This window comes from Entelurus aequoreus, linkage group LG11, assembly GCF_033978785.1.
Source record: "Entelurus aequoreus isolate RoL-2023_Sb linkage group LG11, RoL_Eaeq_v1.1, whole genome shotgun sequence".
In the NCBI taxonomy this organism is placed as follows: domain Eukaryota; kingdom Metazoa; phylum Chordata; class Actinopteri; order Syngnathiformes; family Syngnathidae; genus Entelurus; species Entelurus aequoreus.
The window spans coordinates 7627363-7649715 of NC_084741.1; the positions used below are offsets into that span (position 1 = coordinate 7627363).

The window sequence follows — 22353 nt, forward strand, 5'->3', positions numbered from 1 at the left end:
GAGAAACAATCGTGTTCCCATGTTTAGTTTTTACACATTTTTACTAATTGGTTTTTATCTAGTCTGCACTTTGTCTGTGTTATTATTATTATTAGGGATGTCCGATAATGGCTTTTTGCCGATATCCGATATTGTCCAACTCTTTAATTACCGATACCGATATCAACCGATACCGATATCAACCGATATATACAGTCGTGGAATTAACACATTATTATGCTTAATTTGGACAACCATGTATGGTGAAGATAAGGTACTTTAAAAAAAAATAATAATAATAAGATAACTAAATTAAAAACATTTTCTTGAATAAAAAAGAAAGTAAAACAATATAAAAACAGTTACATAGAAACTAGTAATTAATGAAAATGAGTCAAATTAACTGTTAAAGGTTAGTACTATTAGTGGAGCAGCAGCACGCACAATCATGTGTGCTTACGGACTGTATCCCTTGCAGACTGTATTGATATATATTGATATAGATAGATGGATAGATAGATAGTACTTTTTTGTTTATTATTATATAATGTAGGAACCAGAATATTGATAACAGAAAGAAATGGGGGGAGGGAGGTTTTTTGGGTTGGTGCACTAATTGTAAGTGTATCTTGTGTTGATTTAATAAAAAAATAAATAAAAAAAAACCGATACAGATAATAAAAAAAACGATACCGATCATTTCCGATATTACATTTTAACGCATTTATCGGCATCCCTAATTATTATCATACTTGCCGACCCTCCCGTTTTTAGCGGGAGACTCCCGGTATTCAGCGCCTCTCCCGATAACCTCCCGGCAGAAATGTTCTCCCGACAAACTCCCGGTATTCAGCCGGAGCTGGAGGGGGCGTGGCCTCCAGCGGACCTGAGTGGGGACAGCCTGTTCTCACGTCCGCTTTCCCACAATATCAACAGCTTGCCTGCCCAATGACGTCATAACTGTAGAATGATCGAGGGCGAGTTCTTGGTTTCTTATGTGGGTTTATTGTTAGGCAGTTTCATTAACGTCCTCCCAGCGCGGTAACAACACACAACAACAGCAGTCACGTGTAGTCTACCGTAAAGCAGTTCGTCTGCCGTAAACAGCAATGTTGTGACACTCTTAAACAGGACAATACTGCCATCTACTGGATAGCCTCCAGAACACTGAAATTCAAGTATTTATTTTATTTATATGTATAATAAAATATATATATATATATATATATATATATATATATATATATATATATATATATATATATATATATATATATATATATATATATAGCTAGAATTCACTGAAAGTCAAGTATATATATGAAATACTTGAGTTGTATATATATATATATATATATATATATATATATATATATATATATATATATATATATATATATATATATATATATATATATATATATATATATGAAATACTTGAGTTGGTGAATTGTAGCTTAAATATATTCCCCTCTTAACCATGCCCCAAGCCCACCTCCGACCACGTCCCCACCCCCCCCCCCCAACCCCGACCCCCCACCTCCCGATATCGGAGGTCTCAAGGTTGGCAAGTATGATTATTATTGTTTTTTTATCTAGTTTGCACTTTGTCTGTATTATTGCTATTATCATTATTATCGGCTCATCTTTGCCTTATTCTTTTTATTTTCCTATTTTAATGATGTTGGATCTGTGTTGTTGTTGTTGGGGACAAGTGTTGTAAATTAGCTTTGGCTACAAACACTATGATGCATACATTGGATAACTGTTTCAGATGTCTATGTTTCTGTATCTGTCCCTATTTCAAATAAACCTTTAAAAAAATAATAATAATAATAATAATAATACTCGTATGTTGAAGCACAGTACAATCCATCAAGCGGTGTGGCTTCATAGCTTACCAAAGTCATACTAAAACATGTTGATATATTTTTTTGAGTGCTGTGTGTATTGTTCTATATTTTCAATGGAACATATACAATTTTTGGTGTTGTTTACTTGAGTCATATTAGAGTCTACATCAGGGGTCACCAACGCGGTGCCCGCGGGCACCAGGTAGCCCGTAAGGACCAGATGAGTAGCCCGCTGGCCTGTTCTAAAAATAGCTCAAATAGCAGCACTTACCAGTGAGCTGCCTCTATTTTTTAAATTGTATTTATTTACTAGCAAGCTGGTCTCGCTTTGCTCGACATTTTTAATTCTAAGAGAGACAAAACTCAAATAGAATTTGGAAATCCAAGAAAATATTTTAAAGACTTGGTCTTCACTTGTTTAAATAAATTCATTATTTTTTTTACTTTGCTTCTTATAACTTTCAGAAAGACATTTTTAGAGAAAAAATACAACCTTAAACATTATTTTAGGATTTTTAAACACATATACCTTTTTACCTTTTAAATTCCTTCCTCTTCTTTCCTGACAATTTAAATCAATGTTCAAGTATTTTTTTTTTTTTATTGTAAAGAATAATAAATACATTTTAATTAAATTCTTAATTTTAGCTTCTGTTTTTTCGACGAAGAATATTTGTGAAATATTTCTTCAAACTTATTATGATTAAATTTCAAAAAAAGTATTCTGGCAAATCTAGAAAATCTATAGAATCAAATTTAAATCTTATTTCAAAGTCTTTTGAATTTCTTTTAAAATTTTTGTTCTGGAAAATCTAGAAGAAATAATGATTTGTCTTTGTTAGAAATATAGCTTGGTCCAATTGTTATATATTCTAACAAAGTGCAGATTGGATTTCAACCTATATAAAACATGTCATCAAAATTCAAAAATTAATCTTAATCAGGAAAAATGACTTATGATGTTCCATAAATTCATTTTTTTATTTTTTCAAAAAGATTCGAATTAGCTAGTTTTTCTCTTCTTTTTTTCTGTTGAATTTTGAATTTTAAAAAGTTGAAATTGAAGATAAACTATGTTTCAAAATTTAATTGTCATTTTTTTCGTGTTTTTTCCTCTTTTAAACCGTTCAATTAAGTGCAAATATCATTAATTATTAATTATAACATAGAGTTAAAGGTAAAATGAGCAAATTGGCTATTTCTGGCAATTTATTTAAGTGTGTATCAAACTGGTAGCCCTTCGCATTAATCACTACCCAAGAAGTAGCTCTTGCTTTCAAAAATGTTGGTGACAGGACATTATAAAAAAAAAAAAAAAAAAAAAAAAAAGGTTGGTGACCCCTGGTCTACATCTATATCTTATGTGTGACTGCCATCATATTGCAGTCTGCACGTATCTCTTATGTGTGACTGCTATCTACTGGTCACACTTATCATTACACCACGTGCCAAACAAAATAGCTTCGAGGTCGGTAAGTACAACCAAAATTATTCCGTACATTAGACCCAACGGGTTATACGGCGCACTGTCGAGTTTTGAGAACATTAAAGGTTTTTTAAGTGCGCCTTATAGTCCTAAAAATAGGGTACCGTAATTTCCGGACTATAAGTCGCTACTTTTCCCCCTCGTTCTGGTCCCTGCGGCTTATACAAGGGTGCGGCTTATTTACGGCCTGTTCTTCTCCGACACCGACGAAGAGGATTTCGGTGGTTTTAGTACGCAGGAGGAAGACGATGACACAATGATTAAAGACTGACTTTTCATATACCGGTAGGCTGGTTATTTTGATAACGTACAGGCGAGCACTTCGTACTACTTTGCACCATTGTATTATTTGTACTCTGCACGAATGCTGTTCGCCACGTCAAAGATGTGAAAGTTTGATTGAATGATTGAAAGATTTATTGTTAATAAATGGGACGCTTTGCGTTCCCAAACAGTCATCTCTGTCCCGACAATCCCCTCCGTGGTAGCAGGAACCCCTATATACTACGCTAATTACACATCAAAACCCTGCGGCTTATAGTCGGGTGCGGCTTATATATGGAGCAATCTGTATTTTCCCCTAAATTTAGCTGGTGCGGCTTATAGTCAGGCGCGGCTTATAGTCCAGAAATTACGGTATTCTAACTATTAGCATATTTTACTGCATCGGTATCATAATTCCTGGCTGTTGAAATTCTGGAAATCCGTCTGAAGTCCTCCGGTCCTTAGCATCTTACATCTCCCTATGCAGTCCAGTCACATGATTGAGGTTTGAACCTAAGGTCACACTATGATGTCAGGGTTGGCTCTCGTCCATCTGGGGACCGTGATGTAACGCCTCGAAACAGGCCAGAAATAAGACTTTTGGTTCCGTGAAAATATAAACGCGAGTAAATGAGGAGTCAGAATCGCTCAACCGCCCTCTTTCCCTCAGAAGTTGCCGTTAGTATCCATCAGAGAAGATGATCTTCTGTATTTCTATGCTCCCGTTGTGAAGTCCAGATGAGGTGTCTGTCAGCCACTCCATTATTCCTCCAAACTACAGAAAAGCAAAAGGTAAAAGCGAGGCCATTTTCTTCGAAGAAAGAATAGCTGCCCTCGGCGATGCACTCCAGACCCGTCTTAGAGGTGTTTTTTGCACAATCCTGATTGTATTTACGCTGCGCCGCACAAATACGCGGCGTGGAGGTGACAAGTCGATCGGGTGTCATCAGGCTTTTGTCTCCTGTCTCGTCTCGCCTTCTCGGCCAAGCAGTCCGAGCTTGATGGATGTGGAGAGACAGCCCCGCACATTGTGACCCGTCACGCCCGATGAAAAGCTTGCTGTTATTTGCACCTAAAGATCATGGAGGCTCAATAATCAGTGGGGGGGTGTTGTTACTGTGAGAAACCTCAACCAAAACCTTGTCCGCAGCCTAGTAGGGTTTTGTTTTCAGAGTACGGAAATACGCAAAAATGACACGACCTACGATATTTCCAAGAATGTTTGTGGGCTAAGTACTGTATTCTTCAGACTACATGGCGCACTTAAAATCCTTTAATTTTCTCAAAAATCGCCTTACAACCCGGTGTTTCTAATGTACAGAATCATTTTCACTGCAAAAACTGAAATCTAAGTAAGATGAAATATCTCAAATAAGGGTGATATTTGCTTATTTTCTGTCTGATAAGATAATTCTTCTCACTAAGCCAGGAGTGTCCAAACTTTTTACACTGAGGGCCGCACATTGAAAAATCAAAGCTAGCAGGGGCCATTTTGATATTTTTTATTTTAAAAACCAATACAAAATATGTATACAAAATATACATTTAGGCTTCCACTCAGGCTTGATCCCGGGGACCCCAAAGGGTTTTGGTTCAAAAAATATAAAACATTTGTCATTATTCAGTATTATTTTTTTGTGTTATTATTCAAGTTTTTAAATCTCTAGATCAGGGGTCACCAACCTCTTTGAAACCAAGAGCTACTTCTTGGGTACTGATTAATGCGAAGGGCTACCAGTTTGATACACACTTAAATAAATTGCCAGAAATAGCCAATTTGCTCAATTTACCTTTAACTCTATGTTATTATTAATAATTAATGATATTTACACTTAATTGAACGGTTTAAAAGAGGAGAAAACATGAAAAAAATGACAATTAAATTTTGAAACATAGTTTATCTTCAATTTCGACTCTTTAAAATTCAAAATTCAACCGAAAAAAAAGAAGAGAAAAACTAGCAAATTCGAATCTTTTTGAAAAAATTAAAAAAATAATTTACGGAACATCATTAGTAATTTTTCCTGATTAAGATTAATTTTAGAATTTTGATGACATGTTTTAAATAGGTTAAAATCCAATCTGCACTTTGTTAGAATATATAACAAATTGGACCAAGCTATATTTCTAACAAAGACAAATCATTATCTCTTCTAGATTTTCCAGAACAAAAATTTTAAAAGAAATTCAAAAGACTTTGAAATAAGATTCAAATGTGATTCTACAGATTTTCTAGATTTTCCAGAATAATTTTTTAGAATTTTAATCATAATAAATTTAAAGAAATATTTCACAAATATTCTTCGTCGAAAAAACAGAAGCTAAAATGAAGAATTAAATTCAAATTAATTTATTATTCTTTACAATAAAAATTTTGTTTTACTTGAACATTGATTTAAATTGTCAGTAAAGAAGAGGAAGGAATTTAAAAGGTAAAAATGTATATGTGTTTAAAAATCCTAAAATCATTTTTAAGGTTGTATTTTTTCTCTAAAATTGTTTTTCTGAAAGTTATAAGAAGCAAAGTAAAAAAATAAATGAATTTATTTAAACAAGTGAAGACCAAGTCTTTAAAATATGTTTTTGGCTGTACTCTAGTTACAGATCCAAACTACGTTCTAAAAATCAAGCCCGCGCGCCTCCTCTATTTATTAGGAATGGCCCTATTACATCACTGTCGCTAAGGGAAGGGGGGTAATCGCGACAACTCCAGTTAGACACAATATATGATTATATAAAAATGCAAATATGTTGACACTTGGTGCTATCGCCCAGTCTCTGCTTTGTCTGCGTCCCGGAACCCAATGTTTGGCCTTGGCAGCCAGCAGGCCGAGTACTGGTGCTATTGCCCAATCTCTGCTTCTTCTGGTCCCAGTACCCAATGTTCGGCCTTGGCAGTCAGCAGGCCGAGTCTGGACACAACACTGGTAAAGAGGCTAGCAATATTTTGGATTGTTAGCTCTGCATAGATACAAAAATACCATTTTAGCACAAATTGACAATACTTGATAGTAACGGCCCTTAAGCATAAAGTTATGATGATAATATATTGATGGAAGCAGATCAGAATCATATCCATATTTAAGTGTTACATCTTTCTAAACTCCTATAGTCATATAAAGAATAGCTAGTATTCTTCCTTCTTTTGAGTCTCATAGTAAGGTGTCGGCCTTCTAGATTGGAATGTGTCAGAGTAGAGATAACTCGGAGTAGTCTAAACAACGGGAGTGGGGGCAAGGGACAGAGGGAAGATCACGGGACTTCCGGGGGTTTGAGGGGAGACCGAGCTAGACCGGGCGAGGGAACGCTGGTGTAGTAGATTGGTCTCACGTTTGTCCTCTAAGCTTGGAGAATAAACCACAAAATGCCAACTTCTGCCTGGTGATTGAATATAAACATCAGCTTATTGCCATAAAAAGAATCTGGGAGAGACTAGCAATTTGAATTCCCCATTGGAGGAATGCTGGTCAACGCAACAATATACATAGTTATTCTAACAGACCGTTTGGTAAAACATAGGATTAAAGACATGACAGAATTAATTAATTTGGTTGCCATCTTCATAGTATTTATTAACTGTAGAGGCAATGATTGTGCAAGCTTAACAGGAAGGTAACCACTGTTTGATGCAACTAAATAAAACCCAAATTAAATAAAAGTACTCAGCCTTTGACATCTGGCAGTAATGGAGAGGAATCCGGGGAGTCTTTGGAGATTCATTCCAATGATTGAATTGGCTTGTTTACGTACTTCTGTGTTGATCCTGTTGCAGGATGTTAGTCAACAACCTGTATTAGAAATCCTTCCTCGTTTGTCTACAGAACACCCTCCAGTCTGTCCTTCTCATGGCATTGCAAAACATCCCCTTTTCCAAAACACTGAGGAGTTTTACTGTCCTCTAACAGGAAGCCATCGTAACAGCCTCTGGTGATCAAGACGAAAGCCAATGAAATATTATTACATTGTTGTCCTTACAACGGCGTGCGTCTGAGGACAACGCGGCGGCGTCGGGGTTGTAAAACAAACACTGATTTACGCTCGGACATCAGACATGTTCAGAAGGTCATTTTCAGATTGGGATGTGACCGAAGCGTTGGCGTGTTTGGAACATGGGGCTTAGGTCTTTGGAGGACAGTAGCGAGAGAGGCGTTGTCTGGTTGGACTAAATCTGTTTTTACAGGAAATGGAAAATATCTGATAATAAACTAAAGTCAACAGAAATCAAAAATGCTAAGCTCTATGGGTAATAATATAATAAACTAGATGAGACAATTCCTGAAGGAATTGTGTGTGAATGCTCCAATGCTGAAGTTGAACTGAAATGCTGACAGAATGTAGTATGAATGTAAGAGTTTGAATGTTGGAATGGTTTCAATGTTAAAGAGTTTGAATTTCCAGGAAAAACGGAATTTGGTTTGGAACTTGGGAAATTGTTAGTTTGAATGTCCAGGACAAGTGGAATGTGTTGATGTTGGAATGGTTTGAATAGGTTGAAAATTGTAGGAATTTTGCAACTTGGAAAAATGGCCCATTCATTTTGATGGGAACTTCCTGGAAATTTGGGAATTTGGGGAAAAGCGTGATTTTTTTTTAAATGATTAGGAGCATGAAGGTCCTTAAATAGTGTCAAAGCGCTTTGAGTACCTTGAAGGTGGAAAAGCGCTATACAAGTATGACCCGTATACCATTTACTCCCAGGAATCAAATTGAATCAACTTGTGTGGCGCCCAAATATTCACAGTCCTAGTATTCAGCCTACAGTATGTTGTATTACAAGTCTTGTGTCACTATCATCTCTGTTAACTGGTTTACTAAGACAACCTGTTAACGTTACTGAAGTAAGACAATAGATTTTCATTGAGTATGGATATTAATGTGTACTATTTTCCAGTCCCACTGGGAAGGACTGACTGGGAGGCTGTCCTTCAACAAGACGACTGGTCTGCGTACCGACTTCGACCTGGACATCATCAGCCTGAAGGAGGATGGACTAGAAAAGGTAACGGGTTAGTCGATTTCCTGTTTGACCCTAAAGTATCGGCACGTGTTTGCACAATTAAACACTTCTAAAAGGGAAGAGGAAGGAGCAGAGCTAATATATTCCTGTTCTTTCAGTTTGTTCACTACCTGTGTTTGACATGTTAACAATGTACCATTTTCTTATAGTTGTGTTAACAGATGGTTTGTAGAATAAAACAGACAAAGACATTTCATGAAAAAATACAGACGTAAAATGTTTAGGTATCGTATTTTTCGGACTGTAAGGCGCACCTAATTTCCTTTCATTTCCTCAAAAATCGACAGTGCGCCTTATAACCCGGTGCGCCTAATGTATGGAATGATTTTGGTTTTGCTTACCGACCTCGAAGCTATTTTATTTGGTGTAATGATAAGTCTGACCAGTAGATGGTAGTCACACATAATTTATATATGTGTAGACTGCAATATGACTCGAGTAAACAACACCAAAATGTTGTATGTTCCATTGAAAATATAGAACATTACACATGGCGCTCAAAAATCCATCAAAATGTTTTAGTACGACTTTGGTAAGCTATGAAGCCGCACCGCTTGATGGATTGTACTGTGATTCAATATACGAGTATTATTACGGTGTGTGTATGGCGTTTGGTTTCGCAATATTATGCAAAAGCAACTATTCTTACCGCCCTGCGATGAGGTGGCGACTTGTCCAGTGTGTACCCCGCCTTCCGCCCGATTGTAGCTGAGATAGGCTCCAGCGCGACCCCGAAGGGAATAAGCGGTAGAAAATGGATGGATGGATGGAACTATTCTTACCTTCTGGTACCTGCTGATCTGTATTTGGGATCTGCATAAAATTTGTGCGTTTCCGCCTTTGTAGTCCGTGGCAACACCGTAGTCAATAAGCTTCTTCTTGTTCTCTATCTTCTTGTTATGGGACATTCTTCCTCCGCTGTTGCCATTTCTATTATAAAATAGTATAAAGTTCTTACTTATAGCTGTCAGTAAACTCGCCATGAATGCGCTAAAACATACCGGTGTAGTGAGTTTACATTATTCACCCAAGGAACTTTAGTTATTACAGAGTTCCGGTCGGTTCTCAGCAGGAAACCGATGGTTTGTACAGTCCAGGTAGAGAACGAGACTCTGTCCCAGGTGGAGGGGTTTAAGTATCTCGGGGTCTTGTTCAGGAGTGAGGGAAAGATCCATCCATCCATCCATGTTCTACCGCTTGTCTTTTTTGGGATCGCGGGTGGTGCTGGAGCCTATCTCAGCTGCATTCGGGCGGAAGGCGGGGTACACCCTGGACAAGTCGCCACCTCATCGCAGGGCTGAGGGAAAGATGGAGAAGGAAATCAGCCGGAGAAACGGGGCAACTGGGGCAGTATTGCAGTCTCTCTGCCGCACTGTTGTAACGAAACGAGAGCTAAGCCCGAAGGCAAAGCTCTCGGTCTACTGAGCTATCTACATTCCTACTCTCACCTATGGTCATGAAGTGTGGGTCATGACCGAAAGAATAAGATCGCGGATACAAGCGGCCGAAATGAGTTTCCTCAGAAGGGTGGCTGGCATCTCCCTTAGAGATAGGGTGAGAAGTTCAGTCGCCCGAGAGAGACTCAGAGTAGAGCGACTGCTCCTCCGCTTGGAAAGGAGCCAGCTTAGGTGGTTCTGGCATTTCGTGCGGATGCCTCACGAGCGTCTACCGAGGGAGGTCCTCGTTGCACATCCCATTCGGAGATGACCCTGGGGCAGGCCAAGGACCAGATGTGGGGGATTACATCTCCTCTCTGGCCTGGGGACGCATCGGGATCCCCCAGGAGGAAGTTGCTATTGTTGCTCTGGAGAGGGAAGTCTGGGGGTCTCTGCTGGAGCTGTTGTCCCCGCGACCCGATTCCGGATAAGCGGTTGAAGATGGATGGATGGATGGAAATAAGACCGTCCACAAAATGGCGCATCCAGAAACGACTGTCAGAAAGCGACTTGAAGATGATCTGTAAAACATCATCCATGCAACATTTTGACCAAATAACCACCATTACATGTTATGTAGACCACAAGGACTACATTTAGGAAAAAAAAAAAAAATTTGATCCCTTTAATGCGCCTTATAGTCCGTATGAAAATAGACCTGAATAGACCCGCTCATCGGCAGTGCGCCCTAAAATCCGATGCGCCCTACGATCCGGAAAATACGGTAGATTTTCTTCTTTAATGCCTGCCGATCGACCAACACATCCTGATTTAGTTTTTTCTTGCCCTGATGTGGGATCTGAGCCGAGAATGTCATTGTGGCTTGTGCAGCCCTTTGAGACACTCGTGATTAAAGGCCTACTGAAATGAAATGTTCTTATTTAAACGGGGATACTAACAAACTCTGGACCTGTAACCACACGGTTAATGCTGTACCGCCTGGCAAAGCCTAGCAATGCTGTTGCTAACGACGCCATTGAAACTAACTTAGCTACGGGACCTCAACAGAGCTATGCTAAAAATATTAGCTATCCACCTACGCCAGCCCTCATCTGCTCATCAACACCCGTGCTCACCTGCGTTCCAGTGATCGACGGAGCGACGAAGGACTTCACCCGATCATCGATGCGGTCGGCGGCTAGCGTCGGATAGCGCGTCTGCTATCCAAGTCAAAGTCCTCCTGGTTGTGTTGCTGTAGCCAGTCGCTAATACACCGATCCCACCTACAGCTTTCTTCTTTGCTGTCTCCATTGTTCATTAAACAAATTGCAAAAGCTTCACCAACACAGATGTCCAGAATACTGTGGAATTTTGCGATGAAAACAGAGCTGTTTGTATTGGATACAATGTATCCGAATACTTCCGCTTCAACCATTGACGTCACGCGCATACGTCATCATACATAGACGTTTTCAACCGGAAGTTTCCCGGGAAATTTAAAATGTCACTTTATAAGTTAACCCGGCCGTATTGGCATGTGTTGCAATGTTAGGATTTCATCATTGATGTATAAACTATCAGACTGCGTGGTCGCTAGTAGTGGCTTTCAGTAGGCCTTTAAAGGCTATATAAATTGATTGACCTGTAGCTGGCGATGGACCTAATGCGCTCACCTCTGATTTAGAATATGTTTATTATTAAAAATCAGCGATGTTGTGAGGCCACAACATTTGAAATGTAATGAAGATATGAGAATAAAGTTGTATTATCACATAAATGGTAAGGTATGTTCCGTAGGTGTGCAATCGCTGACGCAATAATTGATCTCCCTAACAAGGAACTCAATTGACGGTTCCTACAACAGCGAGTGGATCATAAAGCAGATTGGATTGCAGTAGGCTGTTAATCGCTGCCTCTTCTTAATGATAATTCCAGGTGAAGCCCAAAATGCAGATTGGTGGTAATGGGCCGTGTAAACAGGAAACAAAAAGAAAAGAAAAGGTTGAAGGAAGACGTAAAAAGGTTAGTAATGTATGTCGTTTTTTATCGTAGGAGAAGGCAAAGCACCCTCTGGACTATAACAGCCTCTCACTACCAGAGGGCTTTCATACATTATGAATATATCAAATAGGGATAAGTCCCATTATGACTTCCTCAAGTACTCCCTAAAGGCTCAAGACGATAGAATGGCGAAGGCTTTTCATCTCATAGGCCTTCCGTTGAAGGCTTGAGGAAAAAAGAAAAAAAGAAAAAACGTCCGCTTTGAAGCCATTCTCCTGCCGCTCGCCGGCATCTCGCGTGCTGCAGTTTAAACCGAAAAAAGGCCGTGCAATTATTTGACGGCGCATTAGCATCTCCTCATTGTGTCGGATCTTGTACATCCGTGGAATCGGCTTTAGCCCGTTGGAATGTGGACTTTTCCCCCGCCCAACTAATCCTTCCTAATTGAATATTAGCTTCAGCTGGTGCGGGAATTCATATCGGGTTCTTATAGCGACTATTCACTTTTCACTCCAGACCGGATTTCTAGTTTCATTTTTTTTTTTTGCAAATCAATATTGTGCTATATGGCAGCACGGTGGCACAGGGGTTAGTGCATGTGCCTCACAATACGAAGGTCCTGAGTCGTCCTGAGTTCAATCCCCGGGCTCTGGATTTTTCTATGTGGAGTTTGCATGTTCTCCCCACGACTGTGTGGGTTCCCTCCGGGTACTCCGGCTTCCTCCCACCTCCAAAGACATGCACCTGGGGATAGGTTGATTGGCAACACTAAATTGGCCCTACAGTACCAATGATTGTCAAACACACACTATGTGTGGCGAAATTATTCTCTGCATTTTGTCATAACGGGGGGGTCGCAGCTTACTGTGAGGTTTGTTCTCCCAGGATGCAAACAGACTATTCCAGACAGGACTTGAAGGTAGGAACATATTTAATAATCACTTAATCCTAAACATCAGAAAAGACAGGAACCAAAACTAAAGAAAAGTGTGCCGTTCGCACGAGAGGCTAAAGAACAAAAAAAACTTAACGCAGGAAACATATACGCTAACACTTAGCATGAACTTTAGACATAGAATAAACAAGACTTACTGTGGCTTGAAACAACTAACATAACTACGGCATACCACAACATGAAACTGTGGCATGAAACCAATAATGATGCCAGGACGACTGACTGGCAAAGGTGGGCTTAAATCATATCTCTTCATTGGAAATAACTGCGTGTCCCGAACACCAGAGGCAGGTGAAAATCATAAGTCGCCATGGTAACTAAAACAAACAAGGGTGCACACAAAAACAGGAACTATGGAGTCTAAAACTAACAGAACACAACAAAAATATGATCCGGACCACGGATCATGACACATTTGACCCATCACCCTTGATCACCCCCTGGGAGGTGAGGTGACCACACCCGGGAATCATTTTTGGTGATTTAACCCCCAATTCCAACCCTCGATGCTGAGTGCCAAGCAGGGAGGGAATGGGTCCAATTTTTATAGTCTTTGGTATGACTCAGCCAGGGTTAGAACTCACAACCTACCGATCGGGACCCGGGGTGGATCGCTCGCCTGTGCATTGGTTGGGGACATCTCTGCGCTGATGACCTGTCTCTGCTCGGGATGGTCTCCTGCTGGCCCCACTATGGACTGCACTCTCACTATTATGTTAGATCCACTATGGACTAGACTTTCACAATATTATGCTAGACCCACTCAACGTCCATTGCATCCGGTCTCCCCTAGGGGGGGGGGGGGTCACCCACATATGCGGTCCTCTCCAAGGTTTCTCATAGTCATTCACATCGACATCCCACTGGGTTGTGAGTTTTTCCTTGCCCTTATGTGGGCTCTGAACTGAGGATGCCGTTGTGGCTTGTGCAGCCCTTTGAGACACTTGTGATTTAGGGCTATATAAATAAACATTGATTGATTGATTGATTGATCTCAGGGCGGACACTCTAACCACTAGACCACTGAGTAGGTGTGTGAGTGTGAATGTTGTCTGTCTATCTGTGTTGGCCCTGCGATGAGGTGGCGACTTGTCCAGGGTGTACCCCGCCTACCGCCCGAATGCAGCTGAGCTAGGCTCCAGCACCAACCCGTGACCCCGGTAGAAAATGGATGCATGGATGGAAGTTTGCGCTATATGTAACTTGCTACAATTAGAAATCATTTCAGAAACCGTAAAATGACATTAGGTACTAAATATTACAATGTCCACTGCAGAGGACGCTGGTTCTATATTTTTTATTCCTCACAACATTGAGACAACCAGCAGCAAGCTAACACTTAGCTTTGGGCATCCTGCCAGATTAAGCAGCGGTATGTTTTCACATTTTTTGTGCAACGCCAAACGTCTTTAAACGCATCCGACGCCGAGGAAGGACCCCGGTGAATATTAAAAGCCAAGCGTTTGCAGCGAAACAGGCAGCTGGAAAAGTGGGGGAGGAGGCTTGCAAGTGCAGATTGTTAGCGACAGCGGCGGGACTGTTTGGGCTAATGCTATTCAGGGCTTCTCACACATTTGTCTCTATAACTTCAGGTCTTACAAAAGTCTTATAAAGTCTTAAATGTGACTCGTTAAAACCTGCAGAGACCCTGTTCAATGAATAATGTTTATCACATTGAAAAGGCAAGTGGAAAGGCCATAGATCTAATGCAGATGGCAATCTTTGAACAGGGTTTGTTTGTTTTGTCAAAGCGTCTTTCTGCTGTAAAATATTGAGTCAATTGACTTGAGAGAGAGAGAGACCCGTGCTGGATGCATTGATGCAGCATTGGTGTTACCATGCAGATAGCAGTGGTGGGGCCAGTAAGGCCTTTTTCTGCTGGCCTAACATAAATCATGATCATAAAATTGATAACAGATCATCCATCCATCCATCCATCTTCTTCCGCTTATCCGAGGTCGGGTCGTGAAGGCAGCAGCCTAAGCAGGGAAGCCCAGACTTCCCTCTCCCCAGCCACTTCGTCCAGCTCTTCCCTGGGGATCCCGAGGCGTTCCCAGGCAAGCCGGGAGACATAGTCTACCCAACGTGTCCTGGGTCTTCCCCGTGGCCTCCTACCGGTCGGACGTGCCCTCCCTAGGGAGGCGTTCGGGTGGCATCCTGACCGGATGCCCGAATCACCTCATCTGGCTCCTCTCCATGTGGAGGAGCAGCGGCTTTACTTTGAGATAGCAGAGCTTCTCACCCTATCTCTAAGGGAGAGCCCCGCCACCCGGCATAGGAAACTCATTTCGGCCGCTTGTACCCGTGAGCTTGTCCTTTAGGTCATAACCCAAAGCTCATGACCATAGGTGAGGATGGGAACGTAGATCGACCGGTAAATTGAGAGCTTTGCCTTCTGGCTCAGCTCCTTCTTCACCACAACGGATCGATACAGCGTACGCATTACTGAAGACGTCGCACCGATCCGCCTGTCGATCTCACGATCCACTCTTCCCTCACCCGTGAACAAGACTTTGAGGTACTTGAACTCCTCCACTTGGGGCAGGGTCTCCTCCCCCAACCCGGAGATGGCACTCCACCCTTTTCCGGGCGAGAACCATGGACTCTTTTTAATTTACTTTCCCTAAATATATGAAAGTATTCATGATATTCTCCTTGTCAGATTGGGCTCCAGTGTTGCTGTTTTGACGTTAAAGCTTTCGTCCAATCAGAATTCAGTTAAATTGTTGCCAGCGCTTGTGTGAAAGCTGCCAATCAATCAATCATCAATCAAAGTTTATTTATATAGCCCTTAATCACAAGTGTCTCAAAGGGCTGCACAAGCCACAACAAGATCCTCGGCGGCTCAGATCCCACATCAGGGCAAGAAAAACTCAATCACAGAGGATGTGTTGGTCGATCGGCAGGCATTAAAGAAGAAAATCTACCGTATTTTCCGGACCATAGGGCGCACCGGATTATAGGGCGCACTGCCAATGAGCGGGTCTACTCCCCCCGCTCCGAGGCCTTCTGAATCCACAATCGGGGCACTTACAGTTGATAGACAGCCGCGATAGCCATTCGGACCACGAGTTGACAGTCGTCCTTCTATGTTGAACGTGACTTCCACGTCTCCTGTGATTGGATACTCACTTGAGACTCACACAAGTGAGTATCCAATCACAAATTTTGAGTTGCGAGAGCAGGAAGTTCCGCATCGGAGCCATCAGAGAAATCTGATATCGACTCGCTTTTTTTTAACCCATGAGGAAGGATAGCAACATGTCGATTAGGTTGCAGATACAGTACAAGTTTGGACACACCTTCTCATTCAATGCGTTTTCTTTATTTTCATGACTATTTACCTTGTAGATTCGAGTTCGAAAAGGTTAAGAACCCCTGTCCTAGAGAGTGCAGATTTTATTTTATTTTTTTTTTTCAGTGAGCCATTATTCATAAATGTATGTCCACGTAAGTACTCCCCGCCTTTCCAATATGGCGTAGTAGTGTAAGCCGTGCCAGGTAATCATGTAATGCTGAGGGGAGGCTACGTATGCGTTCAGCCTGCTGCTAACGCCGCCCGTCACTTCTGGCGGAGGTCACTGTCCACGCCAAGGACACCCCGCCTTACGCTGTTCATCGTCCGCAGGTCGGGAAGTGGAGTGTGTCGGGAGGCCTCAACATCTCAGAAGTGTCCAAGCGAAAAGGGATGAACATCACAGATTCCCTGGCGAACCGCTCCCTCGTCATCACCACCATCCTGGTAAGTCTCCAGTCAATGACCCCACACCAAAACTGCACTTTTCTATCTTGCACCAGTCAAGTCTACTCTGTGCCAAGTTGGTCTTTAGGTGCCATCAAGGCGGGGCAATAGTTATAATTACACATGTCAAAACAGATTATTAGTCATATTAAAGTTAAAGTACTAATGATTGTCACACACATACTTGGTGTGGAAAAATTATTCTCTGCATTTGACCCATCGCCCTTGATCACCCCCTGGGCGGTGAGGGGAGCAGTGAGCATCAGCAGTGGCCATGCCCGGTAATCATTTTTGGTGATTTAACCCCCAATTCCAACCCTTGATGCTGAGTGCCAAGCAGGGAGGTAATGGGTCCCATTTTCATAGTCTTTGGTATGACTCTTTGGTATGAACTCACAACATACCGATCTCAGGGCGGACACTCTAACCCAGTGGTTCTTAACCTTGTTGGAGGTACTGAACCCCACCAGTTTCATATACGCATTCACCGAACCCTTCTTCAGTGAAACTTTTTTTTTTTTTCTTAATTTAATCTTAATTTAGAAATATTAATCATGAAATTATGTTATTATATTAAAGAAATACTTATAAAGATATATTTTACAAACAGAACGTTACAGGAATGTACACATGATCCCATGTTTACATCTCATTGTGCAACATGTGAATGTTTTAGTGGGAACTAAATGCGATATCGGAAAGGGGTACAAATTATTTCCAAAGCAGGACCCCCACCCAGACATATAATGCTAGTACACGGCTCATGAAAAACTATATTTTTTGTTATTGTCATTGTAAGTGGGCCAAAACACTTATATTAGAAAATAATCCCATGGAAATGACTGCTGTCATTTGATTATAATAATAAAACATCCATACATCCATTTTCTACCGCTTGTCCCTTTTGGGGTCATTAACTTGGTATTTAGTGAGGTTTGGGACATGTGTGCTGCTGGTGTGGCCACAGTGTGCACATCTAAGTTTAAAGTACCAATGATTGTCACACACTAGGTGTGGTGAAATTTGTCCTCTGCATTTGACCCATCTCCTTGTTCACCCCCTGGGAAGTGCGGGGATCAGTGGGCAGCAGCGGTGCCGCGCCCGGGAATCATTTTTGGTGATTTAACCCCCAATTCCAACCCTTGATGCTGAGTGCCTATTCCCTGCACCTGATTTGTTTTAGTAATCAAGAATATTTCAGTTGTTGCTATCCTTCTTTCTGTGGACATTGCTGTCATCTCAAGTAAGGATGTACTTTGTGGACGCCATCTGCTGCTCCACACGCTATAAGTCTTTGCTGTCGTCCAGCATTCTGTTTTTCTTTACTTTGTAGCCAGTCCCATTTTTTAGTCTTTGGTATGACTCGACCGGGGTTTGAACTCACAACTTACCGATCTCAGGGCGGACACTCTAACCACTAGGCCACTAAATAGGTCCATGCATATGGAAAATTAGAGGGAACATTGTTTGTGGGTATCCATAATACGACCGATAGGGGGAAGTTTTTATTTACACGATGAGTCGGGTGTGTCCTGACCTCCGCGGCGATGGCTCCGCCGAACCCCTGAGGCCGACTCGCCAAACCCCTAGGGTTCGATCGAACCCAGGTTAAGAACCACTGCTCTAACCACTACGCCACTGAGCAGCCATTCAGTAGGCGCATTAGAGCGAGTGTTTTTTTGTTTTGTTTTTATTCTACTGGGTTATCATGTTTTCTGTCCAGTACATTACTTAAATAACATCAACAAGTTACAAATGGTGCTATTTCTACATGCTATTTTATGTTGCTGTTAGCGTTACCCTGTGAACTAGCTTAGTAAATAGAATGTATCTCAATAGTTAGCAACAGTTGATTAATTTGGTATACTCCAATTCAGTTTTGCTACACCACAAAAAAAATATTGCACAGGCTTTTTGTCTACAGTGTACAGCAGTCAGAACGTGGTCACCTCAGTAAATTGTGATTTTATGAGGGTCATGCGAGTCATTACGGTCCATTTCAGCTGGAACATAAACATATATACTGTAAATATACTGTAAATGTCAATGTTTAAAAAACATGGCGTTTACTTTTTTATATCAATATAAAACACAAAGCAGTTTGACTAATGAAAATGAAGTCTATTACAAAGCCTTGTTCTTCTCCAACGCCTCCTTGTAGTTCAGTACAACAGTTTGGCCAACAACAAAAAAAACAGGAGTGATACCTCCCACATCGAATACCCAATTTTCACAGCCTGCGTTCAATTCGATGAAATGACAAAACATTTTAGCGAGTATTGATGTTATTTGAACATTGATACAGTTAAATAAAGGACAAGTGAACATCCCAGCAAACAAACTAAAGACTTTATAAACAAGTTGTGACAACGATTACGACACATCACCTGCTGCATGTTTCCTCACCTCATTAACTCTCAGTCACAGCTGATGGATGCCGTATTGAGAAAATAAAAGCAACATCAAATCATTTTCTCCTTTGCTGTGTACTTTTTGTTTGGGGACAAGTGCGTCCGTCTCCAATATTGTCCACACCTGTCTCCATCTAAACACAACGCACGGCGGGAAGCGAGGGGAAAAATGACGTAAAACCAAGCGCTTGGCTCCGTTTACTCCGAGGGGAAATCTCGTCCGCCATGATTAGCCAAACGACGCTAGTGCGCCAAACGGCGCTAGTGCGCATGCTCCTGACTTCATGTTGCCTCAAACAGTGTTTTTCAACCTTTTTTGAGCCAAGGCACATTTTTTTCATTAAAAAAATCCGAAGGCATACCACCAGCAGAAATCATTAAAAAATGTAATTCGATATTGACAATAAAAAGTTGTTGTCGCAATTGTTGAATATTAAACCATAACCAACCACGCTTCACTATACTTGTCTCAAATTACTGTCACCACCTGTCACATCACGTCGTGACTTATTTTGAGTTTGTTGGTTTTTTCCTGTGTGTAGTGTCTTGCGCTCCTATTTTGGTGGCTTTTCCGGTTTTGTTGGTATGTTCCTGTTGCAGTTTCATGTCTTTCTTTAAACGCTATTCCCTGCACCTGCTTTGTTTTAGTAATCAAGAATATTTCAGTTGTTGCTATCCTTCTTTCTGTGGACATTGTTGTCATCTCAAGTAAGGATCTACTTTGTGGACGCCATCTGCTGCTCCACACGCTATAAGTCTTTGCTGTCATCCATCATTCTGTTTTTCTTTACTTTGTAGCCAGTTCAGTTGTAGTTTTGTTCTGCATAGCCATCCCTAAGCTTAAATGCCTGTTTTTAGGGGCACTCACCTTTTGTTTATTTTTGGTTTAAGCATTAGATACCTTTTTTACCTCCACCCTGCCTCCCGCTGTCGTCTTCATATTGTCATCATGAGAAACCATGTTCCCTACGTCGACAAAGCAATTAGCTGCCCATATGGAAGAGTATTACACGGTTACTCTGCCGAGCTTCAGACAGCACAGACACTTAACAACGGCACATTATTTACGGATTATAATTACTGGTTTGCAAAAAATATATTTAACCCAAATAGGTGAAATTAGATCATCTCCCACAGCATCTCACGGCACACTAGAGGTTGAAAAACACAGGCCTAAAATGCATTTATAAATGACGATTTTTCGGTAATTAAAAAAATTGACGGTATTAGTAACCGTCTGGAATTTTATCGTAAAGTATCATTATACAGTTTACCGTTACATCCCTCGTCCATTAACAAGTAAAAAGTCAAGGGCGGTCACGGCTTTGACACGGCATAACGGCAAATGACAAGGCCGCTCGCGGCTTTTGCCGTGGTTATATTCGAGCCCTGACGTGATCGGTATTGGTATATGTATAACACGTCCTGGGCATGACGTTAAAGTGCAACCGGTAGTGGAGGCTCCTCTATGGGGTCTTGGGGCACTAGGAGGTTAACCCCTTTACTACTGTTACCCCAGGTGGCCCTTGGCAAAGGCCTAGTACAGGGGTCGGTAACCTTATTGGCTGAGAGAGCCATGAAAGCCAAATATTTTAAAATGCATTTCCGTGAGAGCCATATAATATTTTTTAACACTGAATACAACTAAATGCATGCATTTTTTTTGATTGATTGATTGATTGAGACTTTTATTAGTAGGTTGCACAGTGAAGTACATATTCCGTACAATTGACCACTAAATGGTAACACCCGAATAAGTTTTTCAACTTGTTTAAGTCGGGGTCCACTTAAATTCATTCATGATACAGATATATACTATCATATATACTATCATCATAATACAGTCATCACACAAGATAATCACAATGAATTATTGACATTATTTACAATCAGGGGTGTGGGGGGGGGGTTAGGATATGGACATCAAGTAGTGGACATAGAGAGAGAGAGAGAGAGAGAGAGAGAGAGAGAGAGAGAGAGAGAGAGAGAGAGAGAGAGAGAGAGAGAGAGAGAGAGAGAGAGAGAGAGAGAGAGAGAGAGATCAGAAGGCATAAGAAAAAGTATCTGCATTTGATTGTTTACATTTGATTGTTAGCTATCTGGAGGTGAACTTTTATTGCGGTTTTGAAGGAGGATAGAGATGCCCTTTCTTTTATACCTGTTGGGAGCGCATTCCACATTGATGTGGCACAGAAAGAGAATGAGTTAAGACCTTTGTTAGTTCGGAATCTGGGTTTAACGTGGTTAGTGAAGCTCCCCCTGGTGTTGTGGTTATGGCGGTCATTTACGTTAAGGAAGTAGTTTGACATGTACATCGGTATCAGGGAGGTGTAGCGGATTTTATAGACTAGGCTCAGTGCAAGTTGTTTAACTCTGTCCTCCACCTTGAGCCAGCCCACTTTAGAGAAGTGGGTAGGAGTGAGGTGGGATCTGGGGTGGAGGTCTAGCAGTAACCTGACTAGCTTGTTCTGAGATGTTTGGAGTTTAGATTTGAGGGTTTAAACTCCAAACATCTCAGAACAAGCTAGTCAGGTTACTGCTTTTAAGTAAGACCATCACTTTTAGAGTATAATAAGTCTCTTATTCTTTTTAATAACATTGTTTTCCTGAAGCTAACCAATAATAAATACAATTCTTCTTACCAATAATGCGACTTTCTTGAACAGGTGCGGTAGAAAACAGATGGATGGAAAGGGACAAGCGGTAGAAAATGGATTGATGGATGGATGGATGGATTAAAATGCATGAGAATGTTATATATTTTGAATGTTATTTTTAACACTGTGATTACCAGCGGAATTATTCATTACTTATCGTGTTAAGCAATGTCAGGTAAGATTTATCTGAGAGCCACATGCGGTCATCAAAAGAGCCACAGCTGGCTCGAGAGCCATAGGTTCCCTACCCCTGGGGCCGTACTTATCAAGCTTCTTAGAGTGCCATTTTACACTTAAGTCCTGAGAATTTGCGAAATTTAGTCCTACTCTCAAACTTAAGAATAAAAGCTTTTTATCAACGTTCTTAAGTCTAAGAATCACTCCTACTCTCCACGATATTTAAGAGACCTTCAGAGGTGTCTTAAGTGGTTAGGAGTTGCCAGCAGGGGATGGCACTGAGGCGAGAGAGACGTGCGCGAACGTTCAGGGAACGGAACAATGTTTTGGTTTTTTTTGATGACGAGCAGCTGATCAAACTGTATTGTTTAGACAGAGCGGATATTATTTTTGTCACAGATTTAATACTTTTTGATTCCTTGTTGATTTCTGCAT

General features: G+C 41.1%; 1 protein-coding gene across 1 annotated transcript in view; it reads left to right on the forward strand.

Annotated features, from left to right (window-relative positions):
- Nucleotides 1-22353, forward strand: part of grik3 (glutamate ionotropic receptor kainate type subunit 3) — a 283714-nt gene that overhangs the window by 186394 nt on the left and 74967 nt on the right. Inside the window, exons 5-6 of the mRNA XM_062064042.1 lie at nucleotides 8474-8581; nucleotides 16560-16673. Coding sequence (XP_061920026.1) covers nucleotides 8474-8581; nucleotides 16560-16673 — 222 coding nt within the window. The remainder of the gene's footprint in view (nucleotides 1-8473; nucleotides 8582-16559; nucleotides 16674-22353) is intronic.